Source organism: Pogona vitticeps, chromosome 6 (assembly GCF_051106095.1).
Source record: "Pogona vitticeps strain Pit_001003342236 chromosome 6, PviZW2.1, whole genome shotgun sequence".
In the NCBI taxonomy this organism is placed as follows: Eukaryota; Metazoa; Chordata; class Lepidosauria; order Squamata; family Agamidae; genus Pogona; species Pogona vitticeps.
This window is the reverse complement of record NC_135788.1, coordinates 47,994,738-48,013,805: the sequence shown is the minus strand read 5'-3', so window position 1 is coordinate 48,013,805 and position 19,068 is coordinate 47,994,738. Positions and strand designations below refer to the sequence as shown.

General features: G+C 45.1%; 1 protein-coding gene across 9 annotated transcripts in view; it reads right to left on the bottom strand.

Moving 5' to 3' along the window:
• Window positions 1-19,068, bottom strand: part of ANO10 (anoctamin 10) — a 168,160-nt gene that overhangs the window by 128,347 nt on the left and 20,745 nt on the right. For all 9 annotated transcript variants that reach the window (XM_078377331.1, XM_020799473.3, XM_078377333.1 and 6 more), the window contains exon 7: window positions 9,261-9,316. In XM_078377331.1, the coding sequence (XP_078233457.1) occupies window positions 9,261-9,316 (56 nt within the window). The remainder of the gene's footprint in view (window positions 1-9,260; window positions 9,317-19,068) is intronic.

Genomic DNA, 19,068 nt, shown 5'->3' with positions numbered 1-19,068 from the left:
TTGCGAATACGAGGTAAAGTCCTCAGATGGAGAAGGAGGATGGAGATCAGCAACATCTGCCTCAGGAATTGGTAGATTTGAGGGAGATTCACCTGAAGCTTCTGAATCGTGTTCTGAAACAGACAATACAGGCGAACCTCTCACAATAGAAAGTGGAGAAGGCGAGAGACAATGACCTTTTGAAACATGGGCTGGAGATCGAAGGACCGATGCTCAAGTGTCTGTTTTAGGTGGAGGAGAGATTTGTGAGGATGCAGCTTGATGAGTAGACCAAGCGTGAGATGTCCTTGGTTGTGATGCAGAGAGCAATGGTACCAAAGGGGCCTGAGACCTCTTCAACATGTGGACCACTTGCTGAGGAACATCTTGGTGCAATGAGTGACATTTAGCAGCCGGCTTCAATGGCACAGGGTCGAGCTGGTAGTAAGCTTGATATTGACGCCGAGGAGGAGACGGCGATGGGGGAGGAAGAAGAGGCATAGATGTAACACACTCTCTTAGGCCTCACATAATCAAGGTTGACGTCATCCTCATGGTACCGATGTCGATCGTGCTTTCGATCAACCTCCACATACAAGGGTTCCTCGTAATCCGAAAATGCCTGACATCAAGAGGGATGAGGAAAAACCACAACTTCTCGATGTTGAGAGTACTGTCGTGCTGGAGAAATGTGCTGAGGTTTGGACGTTCGTTTGCATGGAGGAGATTGCTATGGTGACACCTCTGGTTTCGATAGCCAAATTACTGTTGCCTGCCCAATAGACACAGGGCTCTAACGGGCCGAGGCCGGGCTGGAGATGACAGTCTCAAAACAGCCATGGCTAGGGGACAGTCTCAGTATCGAAACCAAACCTGAATCTGTGGAGGAGGTGCCGAGTCAATCCCTTCAGAAAGGGAGTCCGGATCTGGTAGCTCTCAAGATTATTCCTCAAGTATGGGAGATGGAAGGGAAACCCGAACCGGAGGAAGTTCTCGAAGCTGAGTAGACTTGGAAGATTGTTTATCCTTCTTCTGATTACTGATCACTTTTTTTTTCTTATGATCCTCTACAGCAGGGGTCAGGGAACTTTTTTACCTTTTATATACGGCGACATTACCCCCTTGATTTGAAAGGATCTCGGTCATACGCGGCCAGTCGAGCGCCGCCACCACAGCCTTGCCGACTGCGCCCAGGTCACCTCCTCCTCCTCAGTCCTTGGCCCCACAGGGGCAGCTCCCTTTCTCCGACAGCGGGCGACTCATGAGCAGCAGTCGAAGAGCAGCAGGTGACTTCCCCAGCAGGGGGTGCTTGACGCCGCCTCCTGCTCCGGCACTAGCTCCAGCCGCTGCTTGTCAGGGCAGCTGCATCAGGCCTCGGTGTCAGGGCTCCCATGGGCCTTGCCATCGAAGTGCTGCAACACCTGCCGCACAGAGGGCGAGAGGCTCTGCCAGGTCTGGCCGGCATGGAGGTGCCACCGAAGGAAGCTGTGCAGCCGGGCAAGCGCCGCTGCCACCTGACAGGCTCCTCAAGGAACGGGGACAGGGCATGGTCCATCGCTGTCTCAGTGCCAGGATGCTAAGACTGGCCTGGGCCACTGTCGTGGCCACACCCATCCCCCTCCGCCATGATCCACCTCTCCAGGCACTGAAAGGAGAGGATCCTCCTGGCTGGGGCACTCCAACCACTCACCTCAGCCTCGCCCTCTGCCATGGCCGGCCCCACCACCACTGCCTCGGCTGCTGTATGCCGCCAGCTGGGGCCCATCACCAGCCGCCAGCCGCTGTGGCTTGGTTGCAGCTGGGCCGGAGAAGGGGGTGATCAGGCAGCCAGGGACCACCCTCCAGGCAGAAGATGTTGGTGATGATGAGGAGGACAGAAGGGGGTTAGGGTCACATCCTCATTACCCCCAGCATTTTCACTTTTACCCCATTTGGGATAATTTACCCCTGTTCCCTGACCACTGCTCTTCAAGATCGAAGTCAACATCGATGCCGAAGACTTCTGCTTAGATGATTTAGGAGACCTCGGAGACGGGGTAGCAGGGACCGAAGAATCAGCGGGCTCGGGACGAGGAGGAGGAATGAGGCCAGCTCCATGGTTGCTGGGCTCGAAGGTGTAAGTGATTTTTCCCCACAGATATGACCAACACCTCTGCAAGTGGAGCTTAAGGGCCAGTTTGGTTAACTTCTTGCACTCCTGACAGGAGTGAGTTTGGTGTCTCTCTCCCAAACAAAACAAACAGTTGTTGTGGCCGTCCATGAAGGGGATCTTGTTGGCACACAATGTACACCACTTAAATGGGCCTGACAAAGCCATAAAAACTGTCAGAAATGGGGGGAAGGGGGGGAAGGAAAGGAAGCCTTATGGGAAAATGGCAACGATTGTCCAATATCAAAGCCAAAAATCAAAAGCCAAATAATCACAACAAGGTCCGTAATCCAAAAAACAGAATTGGTACACAGTCTGGAGGTCAAAATAGCTGAGAGAGAAAACAACAGCCAATACAAAGTCCGATAATTGTATACCGTAGCCAGTCCAAGGTAAAAAATTCTCGAGATATAGAATGATAATCGATAAGCCAGACCAGAATCAACACCAGGATAACGGGGGAAAAAAGCTCTAGGCACAAAAGAGTCTGATTGCAGTGGCAGCAAAAAGGAACTGAGGTATTATGGGCAGGCGGAGCATGCGCACCAAGGGGAAACGTCCTACTAATCATATTCTAAACTCTAGAATACTCTGAGGAGTCCTGTGCAGGCACAGTCTAAACCCATCTGTGAGCATTCACGGAGGCCGCGAAGAAGAAACTCAGAGTTGAGGGATAGAAAAACAGACATAATGTTCTAAAGTGAAATACCTCACCACTCAAAACTCATGCAGGAAGGTAGACATTCACTCATACACACATTCAGTCCTACAACCATCAATAACCAGAACAAAAATAAAATAAAATTTGAGAATGTAAATCCACTACACTACACCAATGCAAGTCCCTTGTTTCAAACTGCAGCTAAATAAAATGCTTCCAAGAACAGCTGCAAAGAGATATACAGCCCACTGACCTGACTCAGGACCCTCCTCAGTACTTCAGTGGTTGCAGCATGAAAGAGACGTTGTGGACTTCATTGAAAGATGAAGTCAGTTTCCTCCTTTTCTAGCTTCCTTATAAGGCAGTGGTCCCCCCAACCTTGGGCCTCCAGATGTTCTTGGACTTCAACTCCCAGAAATCCTGGTCAGCAGAGGTGGTGAAGAAGGCTTCTGGGAGTTGTAGTCCAAGAACATCTGGAGGCCCAATGTTGGGGACCACTGTTATAAGGTACTGATTTGGTTGCTCCTTCCCTGCCTTTAAATAGCTCTTCTAATCTTTTTCATTTTAACATTTTAAACACCATGAATGTCTGACTTAATGTGAGGAATCCACGGGAAGTGCTGCTTCATGCCTTAAGTGCCTTTGGTTTCTTTGCTCCATACCATAGTTATCACAGAGACACACAAATTGTCCTGACTGGATTAGTCTCTCAGCATACAACTCCACACTTCCCTAGTAGGCATCTGGTTAGGTTCTAATCACTTTTAACTTATACTTTTATATAAATGTAGTTTCAACCCAACATACTGTTCAGTTCTCAATTTATTTTTTAAACACCTGGGCAACTACCAAATGGGGGTTTCTCCACAAAAAATTAATGTTGCACAAGCTGTTACATACAGCACTGATGTTACCTGTCTGTCATGGGTTTGGAGGGAAAGTTCCATCCTATGGGGAGTGGAAGGTGGGACATCAGGAGGAGGGGCTGTACTGTATATATATGTGGAGCTTGTGTGGAAAGGAGAAGCTGAGAAGAGCTGAGAGAAGAAGCTTGAGTGGGAGTCTGTGTGTCAGACAGGGTACTACTGTGTGTCAGTCAGTACCAACCTGATAGGTTCAGGTGTCTGTAGGGTTAGCCAGAACTGATAGGTTCAGGGTCTGTGCTTTAGTTAAATGCGTTCTGTGTGAACCAAACTAGTGTATGTATGATTGAGACTAAGCCACGTTACTGTATCTTATTCATTTGATCATTTTATTTTCCCTGTGTGTTATGTAAATAAACCTTGTTCTTTTATTTGTTAAAAATCCATCCCTGGTCTGTGTGACTTCTTATAGGGAATGGTTGGTGGCAGCTTAGTGAAACTGTGGCATATCCCAGTAGGTCTGGGTTTGTCACATTGATTGGTGTCCAGCGTGTGGGATACGACTGGTCCAGTTGTCCAGTGGTCCAGCAAAGCCTTGGCAAGTGTGCCCAGAGCAAGGGGGGTCTAGTCAGGGACAATCTGAGGGCGCGTAGGTAATCTTCTAGGCGTACCTCACGGGGAGGTGCGCTAGTGGAAGAACGTGCCAACTGGGGACTAGATTAGGGAGCTCTGAGGCAACCTGTTTTGGCGGGAAAACAGCTGAGGCAAAACTGTGTGAAGTAGCAGTGATCTAGCCTGCCTGCTGAGAGGCCTAGCAGAGGGGGTAGACTCCGGCTGGCAACAGTTGCAAGTTAGTGCTGAAGAACAGCAGCAATCTATAGAAAGCTGGTTCTGAGGCAAAAGGGAAAAAAAAGTGGTCGCTTTATTTTGAGGCTTGACTTTTGAAAGCAGCCTGTTCTGGGGGGGGGGATTATGCCCTTGACTCGAAGCCAAATGGCAGAAATGGGTGAAGTGAAAGACCCCCAGGTAGACCAAGGTTCTGAGGATGAATTTGGCTCAGTGCAGGATGACAGCACGGGAGAACAGAACCCAGAACTCAGAAAATTGCTCCTAGCCCAACAGCATGAACTGAGGGTGAGGGAAATGGAGGAAAGATTAGAGAGAGAAAGAATGGAGGAAAGGGAGAAACAAAGACGATTGGAAATGGAAAAGGAAGAGAAACAGGAAAGGGAAAGGGAGAGGCAAAGACAATTTGAAATAGAGAGATTGGAAAGAGAAGAAAGATTAGAGAGAGAGAAAATTGCTCTGGAAAAAGAAAGGATGGCGTATGAGTTAAGAAAATTGGAACTGATGAATCAGAATAATAATAACAATAGAGATTCTGAGGGGGGCCAATTGTCTAAAACTGACCTGAAGAAATTCCCTGTATACCACAAGGGAGATTGCCCTGAGGTGTTCTTTTCCCTAGTGGAAAGAGCGTTTGTGGACTTCTCAGTAAGGGAAACTGAGAAGATGACCATCATGCGATCTTTAATCAGTGGCAGCCTGGCAGAAGTCTATGCAGAGATGCCAGAGGAGCTGTTAAAAGATTTCGCAGAGTTTAAAAAGCTGGTGTTTGCCAGACATGGGATAAATGCGGAACAGCTGAGGCAAAGATTCAGGTCACTCACCAAGAAACCAGAGCAGACTTTTACCCAAGTGGGGGCCCAACTGGTGAGGCTGCTAGAGAAATGGCTATCTCAGGAGGGAACAGAAACCTACCAGCAGCTCAAAGACCTGATAGCGCTGGAACAGTTCTATTCAGTCCTGCATGGAGAACTGAAGTTCCAGGTGAGGGAAAGGAAACCTAGATCTGTGGCCGAAGCAGCAGAGATCGCAGATTTTATTTATCAAATAAGAAAGCCCTTAGGTGCTGAGTGGAAATCTGTAGATAAACCCAAAGAAACCTACAGCAAGTACTCTCAGGGACCAGGGAAAAACCAGCAAGTGGGAGGGGCCCATGGTGAAGGGAAGCCCTCAGACATGAAACAAAGACCTCAGATTTTGGAGGGAAAACCAAAACAAGATGAGAAAGACTCCAAGTACAGCAGAAAATGTTATTTCTGTCAGGGAAAGGGCCATCTAATCTCAGAGTGTGAGAAATTAAAGGAGCTAAAAGGAAATGTGCCTCATGAGTTGAGTGGAACCAAGCCAAAAGCTGTGTTCTGTGTCCAGAAAGAGCAAAGCTCCTTGTCACTGAGGGAGCCTGTTGCCATGGCTACTCAATCTGGAACAGTGACATCTGCTGATCAGGCTGAGGAAAATAGTCCTCTTGTGGAGGTCAGGCGCTGCTTACTTGTGAGAACAGATTCACAGTTGTTTGAAACAGCAGGGGTGGATGTAGGAATACTTGACCATCAGTATCGGGGGTTAAGGGATACTTGTTCCCAGGTGACCCTGGGCCATCCAGATATTATTCCTAGGGAGTATATCATCCCAAATGAGAGCATAAAGGTGGCAGGGATTGAGGGACAGGTGATCTCGCTGCCAGTAGCTGAGATACCTGTGAACTTTCAAGGCTGGAGGGGAGTTTGGCAGCTAGCGATTTCATCGACTCTGCCAGCAGCCGTGCTCGTGGGAAATGACCTGGCTGAACATGTGAAACGGGTGCTAGTGATTACACGCTCACAAGCCACCAGGGGGACAGTTCAGGGGGGTACTGATGAGCCCGAGACGGAAGCAGAGGGGAGTGCCGAAGCTGTGGTGGAAACCTTAACCACAGACAGCAGATTTGGCCAAGAGCAAAAGGCAGACGCCACTCTCCAAAAGTGTTTTGAACAGGTGACAGACGCCCAGCTAACACCTGAAACCCCAGTGAGATTTCTAGAGAAAAAGGGGATTTTATATAGAGAGACCCTGAGGAATATCTCAAAAGGGGGAGATGGGATCAGAAGTCAGCTAGTGGTACCTGAAAAGTATCGCCCCATGATCTTACAAAGGGGGCACTCTGACATGTTTGCTGCGCACTTAGGGGTGAACAAGACACAGCAGAGAATCACACAGAATTTTTACTGGCCTGACATAGGGAAGCAGATCAGGGAGTTCTGTAAAAAATGTGATGTGTGTCAGCAGCAGGGGAATAATCGTGACAGGACCAAAGCAAAGTTGTGCCCTTTGCCTGTGATTGACACTCCGTTCAAATGCATAGGGGTGGATATTGTGGGACCTTTGCCCAAGGCCACAAAGAGGGGGAACAGGTTCATTCTCACCATTGTGGACCATGCCATGAGGTACCCTGAAGCCATACCCTGGACTAACATTGAAACTAACACAGTGGCAGATGCCTTGGTGGGGTATATGTCCAGGATGGGATTTGCCTCAGAAATAATCACAGATTTGGGAGCATCATTTACATCGAAGCTCATGAAACGGTTATGGCAAATCTGTGGAATTAAACACAATGAAACCACTGCCTATCACCCTGAAAGTAATGGGTTAACTGAGAAGTTCAATGGGACTCTGATGCGCATGATTAGGGCTTACTTGGCAGAGAATCCAAACAATTGGGACCAGAAGCTGCAATCCCTTTTGTTTGCTTATCGATCAGTGCCACAAGCCAGTACCGGGTTCAGTCCGTTTGAACTTTTATTTGGGAGAAGGGTGAAAGGGCCCCTTGATTTGATCAAACAAAATTGGGAGCAGATCACCCAGGATGACCCACAAGACGTTGTGACATATATAGATTCGTTAAGGAATGACCTAAAGAGAAACCTAGAGCTAGCAGCAGAGACCCTGCAAGCTCAAAAGGTCAGAAAGAAAGCTTGGGATGACCAGGAAGCCAGGGAGAGGCACTTTAACCCAGGGGAGGAAGTGCTTTGGCTTAGGCTCTGCAAAGAGAGCAAGTGTCAGCTGGGTAGCCCAGAAAGAAAATACTTGGGTCACATAGTAGGGGGAGGAGTGATCAAACCCCTAGAGGCCAAGATAGAAGCAGTTCGTGATTGGCCTAGACCCAACACCAAGAAAAAGGTCAAATCATTTCTTGGGTTGGTGGGCTACTACAGGAAGTTCATCCCGAGGTTTAGCGAGATTGCAGCTCCGCTGACCGATCTGACGAGGAAGAAGACTGATGACCGCATCCCGTGGACCAGCGACTGTGAGGAGGCGTTCCAGAGGTTGAAGGAGGCCCTCATCAACTATCCAGTGCTGCGTGCTCCAGACTTCGACCGGGAGTTCATCATCTACACCGATGCGTCTAACAGCGGGGTAGGAGCAGTTCTTTGCCAGGAGGATGAAAATGGTGACCAGCATCCAGTGTCCTACCTGAGTAGGAAACTCCAGAAAGGTGAGAGACATCTGGCAACCGTGGAAAAGGAGTGCCTGGCCATAGTCTACGCGATCCAGAAGGCCAAGCCTTACATCTGGGGAAGACATTTTATTCTGTGCACTGATCATTCACCACTGCAATGGTTAAAGACAATGAAAACCCACAATAGTAAACTTATGAGGTGGGCTTTAAACCTGCAAGACTATGACTTTGAAGTGAAGGTGGTCAGAGGGTCAGTGAACTGTGTTGCTGACGCCTTGTCAAGAAGACCTGAAGAATGAAGATGGCGAAAGAAACATGGACTATGTATATATTTTGATGACAAAAAGTTAAATGTACCTGTTTATTAAACATGATTGATTTGTATGAATAAAGGTAACTTGATGTATTGAAAATGGTAAATGTTTAACTTAGAGTGTAAGTATAAGTAAGTATGATATTGTATGTATAACTGTTTTTGTGTGTTTTAACCAGGTTGTTTTTTGGAGAAAAGCACCTTAGCTTTTCCCCTACAAAACAACTTATAAAGAGGGGAGGTGTTACATACAGCACTGATGTTACCTGTCTGTCATGGGTTTGGAGGGAAAGTTCCATCCTATGGGGAGTGGAAGGCGGGACATCAGGAGGAGGGGCTGTACTGTATATATATGTGGAGCTTGTGTGGAAAGGAGAAGCTGAGAAGAGCTGAGAGAAGAAGCTTGAGTGGGAGTCTGTGTGTCAGACAGGGTACTACTGTGTGTCAGTCAGTACCAACCTGATAGGTTCAGGTGTCTGTAGGGTTAGCCAGAACTGATAGGTTCAGGGTCTGTGCTTTAGTTAAATGCGTTCTGTGTGAACCAAACTAGTGTATGTATGATTGAGACTAAGCCACGTTACTGTATCTTATTCATTTGATCATTTTATTTTCCCTGTGTGTTATGTAAATAAACCTTGTTCTTTTATTTGTTAAAAATCCATCCCTGGTCTGTGTGACTTCTTATAGGGAATGGTTGGTGGCAGCTTAGTGAAACTGTGGCATATCCCAGTAGGTCTGGGTTTGTCACACAAGCAACTGCCCCATTATCATGAACCTGTTACACAAGTGACTCTCCATAGCCAATGCTATCAGAAACAATCAACAGAGATGTACTGTAGGGACTCTATGCCTGGGGAGGTTAGAAACCAGGAGAAAACTGTCAAAAGAGTGGACATGATGCGTTACTCTGCCTGAAATCAGTTCATCTCTAGATCCAAGTCAACAAACATAGGAAACAGTACTCATTTAACTGGTGCTCACATAATTCAAACATTTTCAGGTATACATACCACTAAGACTTTCAGAACTAAGTGATTCTGATACGAAGATTCCAATCTATGATTTTCTGAAATTTAACAAAGTTTCATATTAAACTAAAGACACATAAAACGTGAAACATTTTAACCATCACATATAAAAAATGTTAAACACTTGCCTTCCTCCAAATGTACACAGTATTAGTAAGATATACTCTATGAAAAACTTGAGAGATTTGCAAAATCCTTACGGAAATTAGAATACTATAGTGTCTGTGTTTAACGGTGTGCTTAATTATAGCTCTGAGTTAACAAGATCTCTTACATCACTGAACAAATGTTTTGTAGCTATAGCTGGCTGAACAGGTTAATAATCTAGCACACCTCAGTGGGAGTTCAATTCCCCACTGTGCCTTCAAGGAGAACAGTCAGCCTGTGTATCCTTGAGCAAACTACACAGTCCCAGGGTGCCCCTCCAAAAGGAGACAGTGGTAAACTGTCTGAATACTTTATAATTAAAAAACCATGAGAAAGTTAGGTTATCTGCCTGTAACCATGGTTCTTATAATGGACCTCTGTGAATTCACACAAATGGGTTTGTTCTGCGCCTGCGCAGGACGTTCAAAATTCTAGAGCTTAAGTAAAAAGAAACAATGTAGTCCCCCCTAAGGCACCAACTCCGCCTCCTCAACCTTCCTTTCAGTTCCCTGTGTCCGCCGGTACCAAGAATCGGTATCAACACCAAGTGAACATGACAAATAGAGGGGAGAAAGGGAGGGATGTGTGAATTCACAGAGGTCCACTAGAAGAACCATGGTTACAGGTAGGTAGCCTAATTTTCTTCGCAGTGGCCTCTGTGAATGTACACCAATGGGTGAATAGCAAGCTTACTCACCAGATAGAGGGCCGTCATGGTAGCAAGGATGACAATATCGCCCTTCCAAAAGCAGCATCACGCTTGGCTATGACGTCAAGGTGGTAATGCTTCGTAAATGTCAGAGGATTGGACCAGGTAGCCGCTTTACAGATGTTCTCTATCTGTATGCCTCTGTGGAGAGCGGTCGATGTAGAGACTGCTCAAGTAGAGTGCACTTTCAAATGGTCTGGTATCGCCTTGCCTGCAAGCTGGTATGCCAACTGTATTGTCTGTACTAACCACCTAGATATAGTCTGTAGGAGGCAGGTGCACCCTTGTTGGGTCCGTGGTAGCACTGGAATAGATGAAAGGAGCGTCTGGAATGCTTAGTCTTATCAAGGTAGAAGGCGAGAGCCCTTCAGATGTCCAGTGTGTGGAGCTTACGTTCAATCAGTGTGGTTGGGGATGGAAACAACCTTGGAAGTATAATAGATTGATTTAAGTGGAAGTCTGACACCACCTTGGGTAGAAAAGATACATCAGGATAGAGAGTGACTTTATCATAGTGCATTTGGAGATATGGAGGGTCTGATTTGAGAGTGGATACCTCGCTAGCTCTTCTTGCCAAAGTTATCGCCACGAGAAAGGCGGTCTTGAAAGATAGCAATTTGTCACTACAGGTTGCCATAGGCTCAAATGGTGGTTTTGTAAGAGCTTCAAGGACAAGTTGAAGTGACCACTGAGGTACGATATGTTGAGATGGTGGTCTGATGTTCTGCAGACCTTTAAGAATTTTTTTGACAGTGGGATGAGAAAAAAGCTTAGCAGAGTGGGATCCAGGAGGTTGGTGAGCCACTATGGCAGAGATATATACAGTGGTGCCTCGCACAACGAGTGCCTCACACAACGATGAATTCACACAACGATGCCTTTTTCTGTTAAATTTGCTGCCTCACACAGCGATGTTTCCTATGGGGGATTTTCACACAACGATCTCCCTTTTCGCTCCTGTAAAAGTGTCTTACAATGTTTGGACGCTGTTTTAAATGATTGCAATGGTTAGTCCACCTCCTGAAACCTATGCAAACTGATTTTGGTGTTGTTCTGACACTTCGTTAATTTATGATGATTTTTTGTTTTTTCTCCATAGGAAACCATTGGATGGTCTGTCTAATGGTTTCCAATGGAAAAAACAAAAAATCATCATAAATTAACGAAGTGTCAGAACAACACCAAAATCAGTTTGCATAGGTTTCAGGAGGTGGACTAACCATTGCAATCATTTAAAACAGCTTCCAAACATTGTAAGACACTTTTACAGGAGCGAAAAGGGAGATCGGGAAAGGGCTCTTTGATCTCCGTTTGCCTTTTAAAGTTCTTCCCGACCTCCCTTTTCGCTCCTGTAAAAGTGTCTTACAATGTTTGGAAGCTGTTTTAAATGATTGCAATGGTTAGTCCACCTCCTGAAACCTATGCAAACTGATTTTGGTGTTGTTCTGACACTTCATTAATTTATGATGATTTTTTGTTTTTTCCATTGGAAACCATTAGACAGACCATCCAATGGTTTCCTATGGAGAAAAAACAAAAAATCATCATAAATTAACGAAGTGTCAGAACAACACCAAAATCAGTTTGCATAGGTTTCAGGAGGTGGACTAACCATTGCAATCATTTAAAACAGCGTCCAAACATTGTAAGACACTTTTACAGGAGCGAAAAAGGACTTCACAAAGGCATTGAAATGTATTGAGTCGGCTTCAATACATACCAATATAGGAAACATTGTTTCACTCAACGATGTTTCCTATGGGGATTTTCACTGAACAATGGCAATCCGTTCCATTTGGAACAGATTAACCGGTTTTCAATGCATTCCTATGTGAAATGGTGTTTCACAGAACGATGTTTCACACAACGTTGATTTTTTTGGAACCAATTAACATCGTTGTGTGAGGCACCACTGTACTTTAATAGTGGAGTGCGCAAGTCCAAGATTAAAGACATGAAGAATGAAGGTAAGTATGGTTGTGAGGGATGTAGGGATCAAGGTAAATCCTTTAGATTGAGTAAACTTTACGAAAGAAGTCCATTTGTTCTGGTATAGGTGAGATGTAGACAGTTTCTGAGCCTGATCTAAGACTGTGCGGAATTCAGGGTTATCCTCCACGCCGTGAGGTGCAGTAACGGCTCCATCGTTCTGGGAGAGGATTTATGGTATCGAAGGTAGGTGAAACATCTCCTCCGTTATTTCCTTGAGTTGGGCAAGCCATGGCTGTCGCGGCCACCACGGGGTGATGAGAATTGTGTCTGTTCGGTACTGAATGATTCTGGTTATCGTTTTGAGCAGTAGAGGTATGGGAGGGAAAATGTAAAAGAGTTCTCCGGACCACGGTATGATGAATGCATCTCTGAGCGACTTCGTAACTATGCCTGCTCTTGAGCAATACTTGAGTCATTTGGTGTTGAAACATGATGCAAAGAGGTCTATCGAAGGTTGGCCCCACTTGAGACAGATGTCTCGGAAGACTGTGTCATTGAGGGACCATTCGTGCATCTTGGTGGGGAGCCTGCTGAGGGGGCCCACCAAGTAGTTGTCCTCTGAAGAAATGTGGATTGCTTGAGAGAAAACATGGTGACTGCGGCACCATTCCCAAAACTTTATGGTTAAGGAAGGAGGGGCAGGGATCGAGTTCCCCCTTGTTGGTTTATATAATGCATGGCCATGGTACTGTCGGTCATGAGATGTACCGCTCTCCCCTCAATACGTGGGAGAAAGGCTTGAAAGGCCTTCATGATAGCTAGCATTTCTAGCTGGTTTATGTGGAGCATTCTTTCTGTCTTTGTCCACAGGCTGTGAATCTGAAGTTCCTGGCAATGTGCCCCCCCCATCCGGAAGGGCTGGCATCTGTTGTTACTTATATGGACAGGTAAGGAGGTTGGAATGGTCTTCCTGCTGATAGATTGTGGGCGGATGTCCACCAGGTTAGGTGGTCTGCCACATTTGATGGTACCGTCAGCTTTTTTAGTGGACTGTCTATAGAGGGGTTGAATTGGGAAAAGAACCAGGCTTGCAAAGTTCGGAGTTTCAGTCTGGCGTGGGGAACAACTGATGTTGTGGAGGCCATCAGACCAAGTAAATGCTGAGTATCGACAGCCATTACTGTCCCGAAAGGCTGGAATCACTGTATCGCCTTTTGGATCTTTAAGATTCTTTGGGGTGGCAGAAATGCCCTTGCTTGTGTAGCATTTAGCTGAGCCCCTATGTAGTTGACAAGCTGTGACAGTTCCAGATGGGATTTTTCTCGATTTAGTTCCAAACCTAACTGAGTGTGGTTTTCGTGGCCACAATGACGTCGTGATAGATTTGGCAACCAGAAGCCAGTCATTGATATAGGGGTAGAGTTTTATTCCCTTGGTATGGAGGTAGGTAACCACGGGGGCCATACACTTTGTGAATGTTCTGGGGGCTGTAGGGAGCCCGAAGGGGAGGGTAGCAAATTGGCAGGTTGTGTGTTGAAACTGGAACCTGAGGAATTGATGATGAGACGGATGGATTGATATATGAAAGTAAGTGTCTTTGAGGTCGATGGTGACAAACCAGCTCCCCTGGGACAAAAGAGGGAGAATGGAGTCAAGTGTTAGCATGCGGAATTTTCTGTAGCGTATGTATTCATTAAGGTCTCTAAGGTCCATGATGGGTCTAATACCACCATCCTTCTTAGGGACTGCAAAATAACAAGAGACGAAGCCTCCGCTCAAGTCAAAGGATGGGACTTTAACTATGGCCCCTTTACAAAGGAGAGATTATATTTCCTCCTGTAGAAGGAATGAAAAGAGATGGTCTTAACAAAGTTTGGTGAAGGAGTTCGCGAGAACTCAATCAGGTAGCCTTTTTTGATGATGGCCAAAACCCACTTGTCGGTAGTAATCCTCCGCCATTAGGGGAGGAACAGGAAAAATGTCATGGAGTTATGGGAGTAATCAGATGAATTGCTTACCCCTACATTGCTGTTTACGAAAAGGCTGTTTGGAGCCAGAGCAGGATTTTTGCTTGAATTGCAGGGGTTGGTTTGTGGCATCTGGTAAGCCCGTTCCTGCTGTTGCTGCTTGTTGTATTGAAAGGGCTGGTATGGAAGTGCTTGTTGGCAGAATGGCTTCTTGGAAGAGGGTTTCTGGTATTTAAACGGTTGGTATGGTATGTATGACTTAGCAGTCTTCCTCATCTTATGGATGTTTTCCATTATATCGTCATATCGTCAGTCTTGGAATTAAACAGCCCTGCAGCATCGAAAGGGAGGTCTTCAATCTTAGTCTTAGTATCATCCAGGATATTAGCCGCCCTGAGCCAAGCATGTCGTCTAACCCCAATAGATGTTAATATGGCTTTGGAAGCAGTGTCAGTGGTATGTTTCGCTGCTATCCTTTGCTGTTCTGCGAGGGTGTTAGTCTCTGTGTAAATATTGAGATCCTCAGTCTTCAATGGATCTGGCATGGCTTGAAGTGTGCGGAGAATTTTGTCCCACAGGTGTTTCTGGTAGGCGCCCATTGCAGCCTGGTAGTTCAAAATTCTAATCATTAGTGTGGCACGCAAGTAAACCTTTTTTCTGAGGGAGTAATTTTCCATCCTTCTCTATTCACAGGTGTTGTGGAGGACCTGCTATGGGATTTATATTAAGTGGCCTCTACCATAATGGAATTAGGCATAGGATGTTTGACTAAAAAGTCCGAATCTGACCCATGTGTTTTATAATGGTGCTCAATCTTTCATGGGATTTGCAGAGTCAAGGGTGAGTTATCCCAAGAGTTTCTGACAAGGTGAGGGAGCACTGGAATGAGGCTCAGACTAGGAGGAGGCGTCTTGCCCTGTACCATATCATGAAAAACTAAATCCTTTTCCTGTTGGGATATCTGCGCATCAAATTGTAAGGTCTTAGCCATGCGCAATATAAATTGAGCATATGATATATAGTCCTCTAGAGGTGATTGGGGTTGGCTATCAGTGGCACCCATACCTGGCATGTCAGATTCGCCAGAGGACAATGAATTGTTATCCTGAGATGATCGAGAGACCAGAGAGGTAGAGCGGTGTAGGCTCAGTACTGGAGCCCTTAGTATGGGTTCAGCCTCAGATTGAGTAGATGCAGAAAAAGGTTCTGTATCAAGGCCATGGGGGCCAGAGTAAAGCGTAGTAGCCTGTGCCGTAGGACAGTTCCTAGAGTAGTTAGAACGCTTGGTAGGTATGGTATACTCTGGTACCATCCCCCTTTTTCGGGATGGCTCGAATCAGTGCGTAGGAATATCCCCTCGGGCTTCCACTGGAGGAGCTGTGGAGGGGCACCATAGTGGCGGAGGGTAGGCCGGACCTCTGAAATCCTCCTGATAGGTATATCCATGGTTATGGAGGTGGATGGTATTTGTCAAAATACAGGTGACTATACTGTGGTGGACCCTCTGGATAGTAGCATTGCTGCTCTAGTCTGTAAGGCCGGTATGGGGAGGCATGTTTGCGCTTCTCTGTTCTCTTTTTTGGAGTGCATACCGGGGACTCCTGCTCAGATTCAGACTCGGTATCTGCCCACCCTGAAGATCGAGGATTAAGAGGGGCTACGGCTGGGCTGGAAAGTGCGTCAGCCCCAAATCGGCCCGAGCTTGGAGACATGCTTAGCACTGCATGAGACATTTGGGCTGGAGGAATGGTATGATCGCCCCTGTTCGAAAGCCCAATAGCTTCCCTTGAAGAATCCTCCACCAATATAGGAGCCATGGGAAGAGGTCTGATATTTGGCGCAGCAGCCTTCTTTTGCCTCTTAACCTTATCTTTGTCCTTTTTCTTTTTCGTAGGATCATCGGCCCACGCTTCAGCCTTAGCAGAGGCAGGTTTAGGTGGCTTATGGGAGTTTTTGGATTTGGTAAGTGAAGAGGTCGTACTGGATAGAGGCTGCTCGACCCGGCTAGGAGCTGTTTTAGTAGCCTCTGGTCGAAGAAGGTTAGGTGAAGGGAGGGATGTTACCTCCATATCAGGGTTCAAAGTCTTTTCATACAGAAAGGATCTCAATTGCTGAAGCCGCAGCTTAATAGCCTGTTTAGAAAGGCTCCTGCACACGGTGCACAAATGGGTTTGATGGGATTCCCCAAGACCAAAAAGGCACTGACTGTGTCCGTCTGTTAGCGGGATCTTTCTCAGGCAAACGGAGCACGTTTTGAAGCCCCAAGGGGCCATGAAACAAAGAAAGGAATACCGGAGAAAAATTAAAAGGGGGAATCCAGGGGGGAAGGCAGGAAGGTCAGTAGAACAACAAAAAAGGCAAAAAAAAAAAACACCTCAATGTTCTATCGCCCTAATGAGTAAAATGAATAAGAAAACAAGAAAAGGCAGATTAAAGGGAAAAATAGCTAGTATGCTAGGAATTACTTTCCTTGCTTGCTCTGATGTTCCAAACATCCTACCCAAACGGCAGAAAAAAGGGAACTGAAAGGAAGGTTGAGAAGGCGGAGCTGGCGCCTTGGGGGCGGACTAAATTGTTTCTTTTTTCTTAAGCTCTAGAATGTTCCAAACATCCTGCACAGGCACAGAACAAACCCATTTGTGTGCATTCACAGAGCCCACTACAAAGAAGTTAACCCTACTAACAACAAAGGAATTAACGAGCTTTCCAATTAATCTTTCCTCAATTTTATTTTTTGTAGCGAAGATTATTTTTACCTGTTCTTTTCCTTAAAAACACAACAAAAACAAATCAAAAACAAAAATGCAGGGTATTTTAAACACTATGGGAGTGTGGAAATGGGAGCAAGTGGAATGGCAATTGCATATAACACCTAGTAATGAGCTTGCAAGGCAACAGTTGCATTGTTAACACAGGCAATGAGCATTCAAGATATTAATACAGTGGTGCCTCGCTTAACGTTTGCTTCGTTTAACGTTTTTTTCGCTTAACGTTTATTTTTTCAGAGGCAGATTGTGCTTCGTATAACGTTTTTCCCTATGGGCGATTTTCGCATAGCGTTTTTGGGACCATGCTTCGCTTAACGTTTTTGGTTTTAGGTCCCCTGCTTCGCTTAACGTTTTTTTTGTTTTCAATTTAAAAAGTGTCTTAGAAGGGTCCAAAACGGTTCTAAATGCTTGGATTCGTTAGAGGACCCCTTAAGTCATGTGCAAACCTGATTTGGCTTTGATCTGACGTTTCGTTAATTTTTTGTGAATTTTTGTTTTTTGGCCCATAGGAACCAATGGACCTGTCAAAATCTGACAGCTCCATGCTTTCCTATGGGGGAGAAAACAATTTACAAAAAATTAACGAAAGTTCAGATCAAAGCCAAATCAGGTTTGCACACAACTTAGGGGGTCCTCTAACGAACCCAAGAATTTAGAACAGTTGCTGAGTCTTCATTAATTTTTTGTGAATTTTTTCTTCCCCCATAGGAAATAATGGAGCTGTCAGATTTTGACAGCTGTCAAAAGTTGGGGGAAAAAAATTCACCATTAATTAACGAAAAGTCAGATCAAAGCCAAATTAACTTTTGCATCCGTTTTAGAGGGTGCAGAAGCTAATCCAAGCATTTAAAACCATTTTTGACCCTTTTATGACACACTTAATTTTGCAAAAATTGACTTCGCAAAGCCATTGAAACCTATTGAGTCAGCTACAATACATTCCAATGGAGGATACATTGTATCGTTTAACGATGTTTCCTATGGGTTTTTTCGCTTAAGGACGGCAATCCGTGCCTATTGGAACGGATTAACCGGTTTCCAATGCATCTCTATGGGAAATGGTGTTTCGCATAAAGTTTTTTTCGCATAAGGTTTTTTTTTTGGAACCAATTAAAAACGTTATGCGAGGCACCACTGTAATATTAACATCTTCCTCTCCTCACCTATATCCACCCCGTTGCAGCCTTCTATGGTGCCAACAAACCAGCTAAACTAGGTTCCTTACCCTCAAGAAAATGTTTCAAGGGTGCACAGGGGGCTGCACAGGTGTGTTTTGTTGGTGGTGTTAGTTTTTTTTTAAATTTCCTCCACAATTTTGGAAGAGACAATGGGATTCTGGAAAAATACACCACTGGCATCTAGCTAAAATAGTTAATTTGTACAGCATGACCACAGTGCTATGACATCTACCCCAAACTACTATTATCCTTCTACATATGTTTTTGTGAAGAAACCTAAATCAAAGTCTTCTGTATATTTTAATTCATTTTTATTTTATTTTGTTAATGTGTTTCTTGTACTGCACCAAGTAGAATTCACTTTCCATGAAGCTTATTTACTCATTACGGAGCAATTACATTCTCTTTCATAAAGAACGTACAAGCAGAACATGCAACTCATACAGTTAACACGGACACTGCTCATTATCGACACTGTAAAACAATCATAAAGACTTTTAAGTTATTGATCATCTGTCTTCTAATCAGTGTATCATAAGGCCTTGATCTAGCTCTCTTTCTGAAGGTACGGAAAGAAAAGCATAGTTTTCCTAAGTGAAAGGTAACTTAACAATTAAATAAAAAAAGTTACCAAGTATTTTACAGAAGTCATTTTCCCCTTCCTGTAATCTAAAAGACTGTTATCTCCCTTTATGAGCTTGCCTGAGTATTAAGATAACCAGGAGAGGCTTTTCTCTTGGTCCCACCACTCTCACAGAAATAATTTGTGGGGACATGGTCTTCTCTGTTGATGCCCCCGTCTCTGGAACTTCCACCCACATGAGGCCAGCCCAGCCCTATCTTTACTGTCCTTCTGCAAGCAAAAGAAGACCCTTCTCTTCAGGCGGGCTTGTTTTTAAATTACTGGTTGACAAAGGTTTTTTTAAAAGGGATTATTGTATTCTGTTCTTTTAATTGTGCTTTTAATATTAATCATTTTTATAAGTTTTAATATGTTTAATTCTTTTTAAATACTGTAATAATTTATTACTTTAACTTTTAACTTTATTTCTTTTAATACTGTAAGCCACCTTTTAGGAGAAAGGCAGC